The sequence below is a fragment of the Sinocyclocheilus grahami genome, unplaced genomic scaffold, assembly GCF_001515645.1.
Source record: "Sinocyclocheilus grahami isolate Dianchi unplaced genomic scaffold, SAMN03320097.WGS_v1.1 scaffold37.1, whole genome shotgun sequence".
Lineage (NCBI taxonomy): Eukaryota > Metazoa > Chordata > Actinopteri > Cypriniformes > Cyprinidae > Sinocyclocheilus > Sinocyclocheilus grahami.
This window is the reverse complement of record NW_015505216.1, coordinates 3,757,246-3,770,331: the sequence shown is the minus strand read 5'-3', so window position 1 is coordinate 3,770,331 and position 13,086 is coordinate 3,757,246. Positions and strand designations below refer to the sequence as shown.

Here is a 13,086-nt window from a genome sequence, read left to right as displayed (position 1 = left end):
ACATGAGTGTGCGTAATTTTTTAGAACGTTCATTTTTTTGAATAAACTATTCTTTCAAGTGCACGCGAGAGTTCGACATCTCTCCAACGCGCAAGGATGCTCGCGTCTATTTTACGCAATATATTCAGCACAGTTGAAAAACGAAGTAGTTGGTTAAACTCTTTCACTAGTGAGAATATTATCAAATTCTGTCTTTCCCAACTCCTTTTGGGCTGTGAGAGAGTGATGGAGGAAGGCGGGACGGCGCGCGTGACATCACTCATCTGTATAAAAGCCACAGCTGTGTCTGTGCGCTCGCGCTGTGAGGCTGCAGAGAGAGAGAGAGAGGCGCCTTCAAACAAAGAGACCCGTCAACATCAGCCACGGTGCACCAGCAGAACCCATTCCAGCAAGGCCGAGAAGAAACATGACTGAAAACGGAACCAGCGACATGCTCCAAATCCAATTCGGACTGATCAACTGTGGGAACAAGTACCTCACGGCTGAAACGTTCGGCTTCAAGATCAATGCATCAGCCACCAGCATGAAGAAGAAACAGATCTGGACCTTGGAGCAGAACGGCGACGACTCGAGCACGTTCTACCTGAAGAGCCATCTGGGGAGATACATCGCAGCTGACAAAGACGGCAACGTGACTGGTGACAGCGAGACCCCGAGCGAGGATTGTCGGTTCGTGATCACTGCACATGATGATGGGCGCTGGTCACTGCAGTCTGAGCCTCACAAGCGCTACCTGGGCGGCACCGAGGACAGAATCACCTGCTTCGCTCAGACCATCTCCATCGCAGAGAAATGGAGCGTGCACATTGCCATGCACCCCCAGGTCAACATCTTCAGCGTCACCAGGAAAAGATACGCGCACCTGAGCACCGAGCAGAGCGAGATCGCCATTGACCGAGACGTTCCCTGGGGCGTCGATTCCCTCATCACCTTGGTCTTCCAGGACCAGAGGTACCACTTACAGACATCCGACAACCGGTTCCTGAAGAATGACGGAGGCCTGTCCCCAAACCCTGACAAGAACACAGGGTACACGCTGGAGTTCAGGTCCGGGAAGGTTGCCTTCAGAGACTGCACTGGGAAGTACCTGGCTCCCTCTGGTCCCAGTGGAACCATGAAGGCCGGCAAGAGCTCGAAGGTTGGCAAAGACGAGCTTTTTGTTCTGGAGCAGAGCCACCCTCAAGTGGTCCTCACCGCTGGCAACGACAGGAATGTGTCCACCAGGCAAGGTAAACGATGCTGCTTTATTGTCAGTTACTTATGTGCTCGTTTATGCAAGAGTACATCAGTCAGGGTTGGGTTCCTGTAAATCCTCCATAATTATCTACAGCTCATTCTTAATTATAGGTATTCCACTATTTTCTTTTTTGTGGTTGTGTGGAAATGGGCAGAGCCCAGGGGTGGATCAGTGCAAATGCGGGAAAAGGGGGGGGAATCCGTATGCTTTACTTTGAAGATCCTGAAATTTCGTCTACTCCCAGATGTTTCCTGGAGAGATCTTTTTTTTTAACGATTAATCTGGTTGTGCATCCAAGTGAGGCTCCATTTTGCTTCCATTTTTTTCTGTCTGATGACTCTCTGTGGGTTACAGTACTCTGGTTATTGTCACGATAGAAATCTGTTAGCTGAGAATGAAATCAATACTCAAGCCCTTGTCTGCAGCTTTGCACAATCATTCTTCTGTAAATTCCATAACGGCTGTAGTTTGGAGAGGCTAGTGTGCTGTAATTAAGTTGAGGGTGAAGGCAATCATTACTCTAAACACCCAGAAGAATTAACCTGAGACTGCCAGACTGAAATAATGGCTCAAATTATACAGCGCTGTATGCTGCACTGGTGAAATATCCAGCTTTTCAGCATCACCATTACAGCTTTGCTACCCTATAACTGCTGAAAATGAAATGAGATGATCTGCTATGTTTTAATAACTGCTAAATTGAAAAAATAATGAATTGATAGACATAAATGGCATCATTATGTGAGGATGTCTGGGATTTGCTTGGCAATCCCAGCTCTGGTTTACCAGTATTGCTAGATGAGGCAGGACAGAGCCAGGGTGTTGGGTCTGTGCCAAGAGGCACGTGGTCTCTGCAGGTCATGATTGGCTCTTCTATATGGCCTTTGTTTCTTAGACTTTGCTTCTTTTATGTTTGTGATTCATTTAGCCTTGTGATAGTGCAAGATTGCATCTATCCTTAAAAAGCAGTTCATGCCATTTGCTTACAGCGATCTGGACTTAATGATGATGCACATCATCTTACTACGTCGAGACCCCACCAATGCTCATGCTTGCCTAGATCAAATATTTGCCTTCAGGGATACAATCCTTAGAGAATAAGACTCAATGTTTGTGTCATGTCCCTTTGAGAGAATTTGTGAGGGGGCCGAGATTTCAGGCGTGTGCTGAGAGTAGAAGGAGAACAAAGACAGCATGCTCTGGGCCCCAGCTCACCATGCAGCCCAGCTGCTGAGAGTCTTTAGGCAGCCCAGCACGCAGAACAATGGAGCTATGCACAAGTTTAGCCATTTCAGCACGCACAAAAAACAGATGTACTCTCGCTTAAATGCATCTGTCTTAAAAGATTAGGTGTCTCCCTGCTCGCTTGCCTGCTCTTCCTTCCTTTGTGGCAAGGACATCGGATGTCTGTCGTTGCGTTAGTGCTTAAATGGTTTCCCAACAGTGTCTTGTGTTATATTTTGTATTCATTTGAGGATTATTTGTCTGTGCTGCTATATGATTGCAGCTGCTTGACCCTGTTGACCGAGTGTTTGGCAGTCCACTATAATTGTGAAATTGACTTAAAATATCCAAAATATATGTCCCTACATTATTTAGCTTCCAAGGTTAAAGGCTTTTCACTGGGGAATAGAAGCCCTGCAGTTGTCGTGTGGATGGATCGACCATTCGCAGTCAGATTTCCCCCCCCCCCCTCCTCTTGTCCTGCCTGAGACTGATTTAGAGCAAGTCTCCGGGCGTCTTAGTCATTCTCCTTTGCAGAGCGTCCATTTGCAGCCATGTGTTTCTCATCTTGGCCATTTATTTTCCTTGCTCATTCAGGCACGCATTTTTTTGGGGGAAACTCAATCTGCCTTCCAGAGGCCAGGCCGCAGCTGTGCTAATACGCAATTTTGTGTAGCTGTATTACGAGTTTGGTGAAACTAGAAACATGAAAGCAATCATGGTGAATCACAGATTAAAAATATAGATGACGTATTTGACCATGTATGTTTGAAAAATAAACCATGGCAATCCAAAAGATTCTTGATTTCTCCAACCAAACCTTGTAGGATTCATTCTCAGTGTAAATGTTAATAGTATTTCAGCTGTAACTTCATCTTGTAGATGTTTGTCTTTTATGTAGCTTTAATATTTCCGTTCAAAAACCTGTCTTCTGTTTTCCTCTCCAAAGAGGTTTAGACCATAAATGCAAAATTTATCTGATGACTGTGTGTCTAAATGCACACAATGGAGTTTAATTAGATTTCCTGCAGTAGAGGACTGGTGGTCTGGTCTTTCACTGAGCTCCATGAATCTAAACTACTAACCAGATGCATTGACTATTGTTGATCTGAAGCCTCCCACTAAGCATCCTGGCATATATGAGTCAACAATTCTTAAAGGGATTAAGTGTGTGTGTGTGTGTGGAGGCCAAAGCAATTGCCAGAGGGATAGTCCATAGCATTCAACACTCTTTAGTTAAGTAATCTCAAAGATCAGCACCTCTAAAACTGCCGAACTCTCTGCTCACTTAGCATGGCTGATCCAGATCAAAGATGTGTTGTGTGCTCACACTGATGAAAGCCAGGGGTTTGGTGGTGGTTATAATGTGCTTTACAGTATGCTGTGTTTTTGTGTTTGACAGGCATGGACCTCTCGGCCAACCAGGATGAAGAAGGTGACCAGGAGACTTTCCAAATGGAAATCAGTAAGGACACGAAGAAGTGTGCCTTCAGGACCTGCACTGGCAAATACTGGACCCTCACAGCTAATGGTGGCCTTCAATGCACTGCCTCTACTAAGTGAGTGTGAATCACAGGAACATGCCATCATGAAGAGAGCCTAGTATTGTCAGTATTTTCATACTAACAGTCTTTAGATTAAAGAATCTATGCCTGTTCGTGGGCCTATTTTTTATGTCTTGCACTAACTATACAACATTAATTTAATTAGATTGTAAAGGGCATCTTGCAATCAGTTAAAATAAATCTATAAGCAGTATTTTAATGTTATTACTAGTTTTTTTTTAATACATCAGAATTAATACATTTCAGTTTATAACTAATTAAAATGAAAGACCCTTTTGAAAAAATTCAAGTCAGACCACATTGTTTAATGGTGGCCTTCAATGCACTGCCTCTACTAAGTGAGTGTGAATCACAGGAACATGCCATCATGAAGAGAGCCTAGTATTGTCAGTATTTTCATACTAACAGTCTTTAGATTAAAGAATCTATGCCTGTTCGTGGGCCTATTTTTTATGTCTTGCACTAACTATACAACATTAATTTAATTAGATTGTAAAGGGCATCTTGCAATCAGTTAAAATAAATCTATAAGCAGTATTTTAATGTTATTACTAGTTTTTTTTTTAATACATCAGAATTAATACATTTCAGTTTATAACTAATTAAAATGAAAGACCCTTTTTAAAAAATTCAAGTCAGACCACATTGTTTTAAACTTTTTAATCAAAACGTATACACTGGTGTCAATATATATATTTTTTTAACAAAAATGGTCTCTTCTCCTCCAGTCTTCAGAATCACATGGTCCTTCAGAACTCATTCTAATATGATGATTTGTTGCTCAAGAAACGTTTCTTATTAGGATCAATGTCTAAAACAGTTGTGCAGAGTTTTGTGGAAACTGCAATACATCTGTTTTCTGAATTGTTTGATGAATGGAAAGATCAACAGAACAGCATTTATTTAAAATTATAATCAAAATCTTTTGTAAAATTATGAATGTCTTTGCTACTTTTGAAATCTCACTGACCCTAAACTTTTGAACAGCAGTGTACTGTAGGTTTTAATTTTATTATAGTTTTTACATGGCTTCCAGGGTTGAAACTGGCATGGCATTAAACACAAAGAATTAATACAAATTATGCAAATCTGTAAATGAAACAAAATGCAAGCATGCTAGAATAGTATTCCTTCACAAACTGAGTCTGTGGTGTGGTAAAACTTCATGCAGCATTTTTACATTTTTGATAATCATTTTGCTGATGGGAGTATCTTTTATATTTCATAGTTTAATGTATAATCTCTTTAACCAGGTCTGCTAACTGCTACTTTGACATTGAGTGGCGTGGGAAGAAGATAACCCTGCGTGCCAGCAATGGCAAATATGTGGCTGCCAAAAAGAACGGACAGCTGGCTGCCACTATTGACACAGCAGGTTGCACACTATTTCCCCCGTTTCAACCTTTTGTTTGGAAATGCTGCAGTGATTTAGTAAACTTGTTGATAGATAGATAGATGTTAAGTGGAGCGCTTGGCTATTGTGAGTCTTCATTTTGAAAAAAAAAATGATTTCAGGTGAGACCGAGGAGTTCCTGATGAAGCTCATCAATAGGCCCCTCATCGTGCTGAGAGGGGAGCATGGCTTCATTGGCTGCAGGAAGGTGACCGGCACCCTGGACTCCAACCGCTCATCATATGATGTCTTCGGGTTGGAGTTCAGAGATGGAGCCTATAGCTTGCGAGGTTTGTTTGCACTTTAATGTTTCTAATTTTTTTGGAAAGGAAAAGCCAGGTTTTTAAGACTTTTCATGATGCCTTGAATCTCCTCTCAGACTCCACTGGGAAATACTGGATGGTGGGCAGTGAGTCGAACGTGATCAGCAGTAGCGACACTCCGGTGGACTTCTCCCTCGAGTTTTGCGACTACAACAAGGTGGCTATCAAGTCAACCGAGGGGAAATATCTGAAGGGCGATCACGCAGGTGTTCTGAAGGCCAATGCCGATGATCTGGACACCTCCACTCTGTGGGAGTACTAAAAGCACTTAAGTAACCACTGTGGATTTTTCTTTCTCGTTTTTCCCTTTCTGTTATGCATTTTGAATATGGTTTTTGAATACAAGTGAGCACACAGGCCAATAGCAGAGAGAAACCCAAAGGTGAAGGGTCTTACTTCTAGTCACGTATACTTGATTCTGTCTAAACACTTCAGGGTTTGTGTGCCACAGCATTACCGCAGTGTTGTGCGGTTTTCATTGATGACAAGTGGCCAAAACTGGGACTTAACTGGCATCCAAATTTGTGTTGTGTGGTTAAGCACATCTAATGTCATCTCTTAATCTGTCATGCTAATCGACAAGTCTGTTCACTCTCTGGAAGATCGACTATGCGGGCGCCACACGTTGAGACACAGGATTTTGATGTACCAGACTGTAGCGTGATCCCTCTTCCTTGTCTTTGCACAGTCCTGTATGAGCCTCGCACTCTTAATGTTAACACATAGCGAAATATGTTAAAGAAAACCCTTGTGACTGTGAGCTATTGATGATGTAATGCCTCCCACTGTATTGCCAGTCATAAGTACCTACCCTCTTGACCCGAGGACTAAGGCAATATTTACAGGTAAATGTATGAATGTTTCGTTTTTTTTTTCTTTCCATACACTTGACAGAGTTATGAAGGAAGCTCTCAGGCCACTGAAAAGGCGATGAGCTAAACTGTTTTGTTTTCGTGTTTAAAGTACCGCAGTGCTTTGTGTACTGCCACACTATCTGTGCCCTTAGAATGCATTTTAATGTTTCAAAAGAGGAAAACCAAGAGAACTGGATTGGTACCGTACAGTCCCTCATCTCAAAATTAGGGTTACGCCTGGAATTGCAAATGGGCGGGGAAAAAAGAAGTATAGATAGTAAAGTGGAAATTGTTTTCTGCAACTCGAAAGTGATGTCATCATTGCATTGTGTGTGAAGATACTGACGTGAGATATGTTGTTGCAGGTTCAACACAGTATTTATGCTAAATTAAACCACTTTTCCCCTCTTAAACCGGACCATTCTCAAAGGAATGGTGGGTCTGGGTTCACTGGACTCGTGCAGTGGTCTAATCTGGAAATGTCACCTAACACTCTGTTTCTGTTGTTGTTTTTGAGTAGGCACAGACATTATCATAAACCTCATTCCTTTATACACATTACACCTCGGAGAAAAAGCCAAAATGAAGACATTAACACTTCACACAAGATTGCTTAAAGATTTAAACCTGAGGTTAAACTGGTGCTTTAATTAGTTTTCCGGTGTGCATCAAACTAACCGAGCCACTCTGAGCTAAACTGCTCGTCATTTAAGAATAGAGCTATCATTTCACATGATAATGATCTCCCATTGCTAAGGGAATGATAATGGCTGTGCCTTAAAAGGCCATTATGGGGGGGAAAGACATTCCACATTATACTTTGTAAAGTCTTTACAAATGTCTTTTTATATTGCTTTGATATTATGGTTATGTTTCCTCATGTGCCATGGGTACAAATGAAATCCGGAAATAAATACAGTTTGAATATGAAACTCTTGTCAGTGAATTGTTTTTATTTCTAGAAAATAAACCTTTAGAAATTAGTTCTCTTTAAGTGGCAAAGCAATGATCAACACACTTTTCTTCTTGTTAAGTGATATGACTTTATCTAGGTAATTGTCATTAAGCTTGAGCAGGATTTGGTGAAGTATGAGCGCGGCTCCTAGAGTTTTGAAAGCTTACCCCGCTGCAGCAGAATGAGAGAAATTAGTTTCGTCCTGAGATCTCAACTTTTTTTTTTTAGCTGGTGGCTGCTCCATCAATGAGGCTTTTGTTCGGTGTTATTGCTGGAGCAGCAGTTTTCAAAATGATGTTGATCCCATCTGCTGAGTTATTGAAACAACAAAAAAGTCATTTATTGAAGTTCAAGGAGCCTAAAATTGTAACTGAAAGGACACCACACTGTGCAATGAAGGAGCTTCAGTATCTAAAATGCAGATAGAAATACAAATTGAAAGCATGTGATCTTTGCTGCAAGGCAAGCTATAAAAAGATTTCAAATCCACAATATTTCAGTAAGACTCTCAGAGAAGCCACGCAATATGATTAAGAAAAAGAACAGACATTTTTTTAAATGGAGATACCCAGATCACATACTAATAGCAACAGTAAAAAAAAAAAAAAAATGCAAGTAACTGAATTAAACAAGATTTTTTTTTTTAAGTTGACAAACTGAAATGGTACTACTGTAGACTGACCCTTCCAGCATACACAGCTGTCCCAAAAACAAAGAGTGTGCGTCATATTTTCTAAGCTGGGAAATTAGGTTTATTCAGTGGTCGAAATGTAAAAAAAAAAGTTATTTCATGAAAAATTAGCCTTATTAAATTAACTATTATTTATAAGCTTTTTTTCCCTCCCTTCTTTGGCCTGAAATTGAGGAATTTAGGTCAATATTGATAATTAAAGAATATTTTGCTAAATGTGCTGAAAACTTGGCTAGTTTAGGCATGGATAAATAATGACAATAAAACCACCAGTAGGTGGCAGCAAGCCCGTTTTGATAAATGATTTATTGATTCGTTCAAAATGGCTTATTCAATTAGAAATTAAATAAGCCTGCGTCCCAGTGTGCATACTATCCATCCTAAATTCTATGTGATATTAGTCATTTTCAATACTATTTAGGGCAGATAGGCTGGATCGTTTGCACATTGGGACGCAGGGAACGTGTCCATCTGAATGGGCCGTTGAATCACTGGCTCACTTGATTCGTTCAAAAACGGATTCATTCAAGGGACGAAACACTGTGTTACTATCAGAGACTGTATGGTTACTATGCTCTGTTGTAGAAAATTAATAGCACATTTGTGCTCGCACATGTAGGCCTACTGATATTCCGAAAAGTACATTGCTTGTGCAATGAATATAAAAACATAAAAACTCATACATGGGTATTTTCGCTTTAATTTCTTGAATTATAAGGTTATTTGACCTGTATTCTAATAGGCTTCATTGCACAGTGAATGCTTTTGGACTCAAGACGTGTTTTTGTTTTTGCAAAGTCGATGACTCAATATCTCCTATCAGCTCTCAATCCCTCACAGTTACACATACTGCACAATAACATTATGTCAGGGCAATGTTTTTAAATTCGAATGAAGGATAAATCATACCTTTTCTGTTGTCTTCTTTTGAAAGAAATTCAAAAGTTGCACTTGAACCATTTTGCGCGAAAACTTGCTTCCGCTTGTCACAGAACCTAGTTCTGATTGGCCAATCGCCGTTCGTGAATTATCCTAAGTAGATCATTTTAACATTTCATTTGCATGATAAATTTGACAGAATACCCATTATTAATCCAAAGGGGATGATGGTTTTACTGAGGGGATGATTTTTTTTCCATGCTTCCCCCCTCAGTTCGAGCCCTGGGTTTATTGAACCTGAAGCCACTCAGACATTTGCGAGTTCAATAAATATGCATGCACCAGATTGACTGGTAGACTAATAGTCTTCATGAATAGTCTTCTAACTAGTAGTCTTCATGAGTGTTATATATATTAGATTACAAATACAGCCTAAATGTTACCATGGAAGATGACGCCATGAGCATTTCCATTCAGGAATTAAGAAAACAGACTGAAAGGGTTAAATGCTCTAGTCTGGCTGACACAGGGACCAATGCTTCCATGGTAACTCCGAGCATGTCATTTAACTGCAGCTTTTCAGGTGGGTAGGCAAGCATTTCTTCGTGTAGTCATCATTTTCATGAGACACATGTGCAAGTCGAGATCACGGCTGAATTCAGATTCACATGATGGACAGCATTTAAATAAACATTACAGAGCAGAGCAACAGCTTTGCACAGATGTTACTGTAACGTTTGGTAGGAAAAGAACAATGTTTGCACTGTGACAAATGTCAGGACATTTCTCTTATGCATGTGGTTTTCTAAGTTTTCCATGCATTTGCATTTTTGTGATATGTGTGGAATGGAACACGACATACTGACAAGGTACGCGGCATAATATTTGTTTCAAAATAGTAACTGAAACAGTAGGCCTCTATCCATGACTGACATTACAAACTGTAGTAGACCCTTGACCTTATCTTACAACATTTTACCTTGAAAAAAGCTTTTGCATTTTCAATTTTCACAGAAAATAAAACCGTAAAAACAGTAAAACTATGAAATATTACAATTTTTAAATTACTGGTTTCCAATTAAAAATTTTAAAAATGTCATTTGTTCCTGTGATGGTAAAGCTGAGTTTTCAGCATCATTACTCCAGTCTTCAGTGTCACATATTTCAGAAATCATTCTATGACATTTTCTTATTACCAATGTTGAAAACTCTTTTGCTGCTTAATATTTTTGTGGAAAGCTATTATTCTTGTTTTTTCCAGCATGCTTTGATAAATAGAAAGTTAAAAATAACCTCATTTATTTGAAAAATTAAAAAAAAATATTTTGTAAACATTATAAATATCTTTGTCACTTCTAAGCAATTTAATGTGTCCTTGCTGAATAAAAGTATTACATTCTTTAAAAAAAAAAAGTACTGACCCCAAACTTAAAACAATAGTGCTGCAGAGGTTTGTATGCCAAAATGTTATTTCCATTATACAAGTAAAAGACTGACATATGCAAATTATAGCCAAAATAAATCATACATTTACTACTGATCAGGTTAAACTGTTCAGTTAAATGCAAATGATTTTCTCCTTCCTAAAATATCCCCCAATCTCTGGAAGTTTATAATATCATGGACAGCAGCTCCAGCAGTCACATGACTATCACTGACCCCAGGAAATCACTGCTATGTGTGACCACCGCCTAGGGGACCACAACAGGGCATGATGACACTCTCATGACTGCAAGTCCAGCCCTTCACACCATTAACACTTCAACAAACACAAAAGAAGGAAATCTTAATATGACTTCCCTTCAGGCTGATTATTAGATACATTGACCATCCCTCTGGAAATCATCGGTACATTACCATAACATCGAGGAATCTATCTTCAGGTTGACCTGACCCATATCCTCAAACCACAATGTCACTGTTAAAATTCAATGTTCCAAAAAGAGGTTTTCGGCCTGATGCCCTTTTTTGGTCCCCCAAACAACCTTTCAGTTATTAACATGATGGCAATTCAGTTATATTATTAAAATGTTCTTCACACAAAGAAGAGGTTTTTTTTGAGGAACCCAAAAGGGTTCATCTCTGGAATCAACGCATGGAATCAATTGGAATCCCTTTTTGAAACCTTTATTTTTAAGAGTGTTCCAAAAGGGGGTTTTCACAGAAATGCCATAGAAGAACCATTTTGGGTTCCTCAAAGAAACTTTCAGTGAACAGTTCTTAAAAGAACCACTTTTTCTTAATGTGAAGAACATTTTAATGATCTAAAGAACCCTATTCCACTATAAAGAATGTTTTGTCCAATGGAAAGGTTCCATGGTTGTTAAAACGTTCTTCAAGGAACCATCAATGCCAAAAAAGAAGCTTGATTTTTAAGAATGAGAGACTTGAGGAAACATGAGGCAGAAGATTCAGGGGCACAGATCCAGTTTCAGGAAGCTCTTAAGCTGTGGGCGCATTGAGCGCAAGCTGCCAGGGTCGACCCTTCACACCTGCAGGCCTAAAGACTGTCCATCTGCTGACCCATTAGGAGGTTCCCATGTCAAACTGAGACACTTCATTCACCTGCACCTCGTCAGGTGTGGTACACCGGTGCTCAGATACACCACCAACAACAGATGGGAGAAAATGTCCAGATTATCCTGATCTTCTCAGGATTGTGTTATTTTGCTGGTTTGATTGACACGCAATGGTCTCCACACCACCATCCCTTTGATTTGACCAAAGAAAGGGCTTCTGTAAGAGCCTCGTGCTCTCTGTGAGGATGGGTAATGTGCTTTAAGAGGCGTGAGGGGTCTGAATAAAGCCCGGGGCAGAGGGGATACTGCCAGCGGGGAGGAGAGCTGGAGGTGAGGATCCTGTGGGCTCCATTAGTGAGCAAGAGCTGTGGCTCTTTGTTGAAGCTCTGGGCAAGAGGACGGGACTCTCTGCGGGAGTCTCACTGCACTAGTCACGAAATACAACACAATAAACAACCCACTTCACAGGCATTATGGGCCGACGTGCGGAATAACAACAGCTTAATGTTAGACAATATATTGATCTTTGGCACTGACAGCCTACATTACATAAATCAAAAGCAAGAGTTCCTGAATCATTTGGTCAGATGTTGTTGTGTGTCGGATTAGCAGGTCCACATGGATTACGAACTCAAGAGAAAACACTCTGCAGAAGTGTCATTCTCAAATTTTGCAGTCACCTTTGGATGTTCATTTATTAAAAATATTGATTCATTTGATAAGGCTTTTAGCTACCAGTAAGCAGTGCCGATCCTAGACTTCTGGAGGCCCTACACAAAACTGTGTCGGCGGGGGGCGGGGGCAGTGAAGTGGGGTATGAGTGGTTATGAACGAATGAATGAAAAGCATTTGTCCGTGTTTCACTCCGTCTTGAATCGCGCTCGTGGAAAGCGCTTGAGAAACAGTGTCTCTTCTGCGGCTCGGGACGCTTTCAACTCGTTTTTTTAGTCTCGAGCAAGACTGTACGACATACACATTTCATGAGTTGACTGATTTTTACATAGAAAGGGTGAAAGCGCACCGTATTAAAAGAAATGATCATTCATGTTTTCATAACCACTGGCCAAATTCAAAAACTAACCTAAAATTTAATCATCTTTGAGAGCAAGGGGGCCCACCCTGGTATTTCGGGGGCCCTACGAAGCTTGCGTATTTTGTGTATAGGGAGGATCGGCTCTGACAGTAAGTCTGTAACACTCTCTGCATAAGGGTGTGAACACATTTACCTTTGTAAGGCAAAATTATGCCGGTGCATTAGGAATTTGATGGGTTTGGGTATTTCTACAGACGGACGTGTTCCCCACACATTTGTTTAACTTTGGACACAAATTGACCAACAAAAAACTACTTCGTTTGGAAATGACCCGAGTAAGCGGTGCTTCATGCATCGCTACACTGAATTGACCATCTTTGCCCATGATATTTTGCCGAAGTTTTGCTAATGTG

At 40.5% G+C, this 13,086-nt stretch overlaps 1 protein-coding gene across 1 annotated transcript; it reads left to right on the top strand.

Moving 5' to 3' along the window:
• Positions 1-272: 272 nt before the first annotated feature.
• LOC107581720 (fascin-like) lies at positions 273-7,528 on the top strand. The gene is made up of 5 exons (XM_016267357.1): positions 273-1,229; positions 3,864-4,020; positions 5,280-5,401; positions 5,542-5,709; positions 5,799-7,528. Exons 1-5 carry the CDS (start codon positions 407-409, stop codon positions 6,002-6,004), a joined length of 1,476 nt encoding a protein of 491 aa, XP_016122843.1. The 5' UTR covers positions 273-406; the 3' UTR covers positions 6,005-7,528.
• The last annotated feature ends 5,558 nt before the right edge of the window (positions 7,529-13,086 follow it).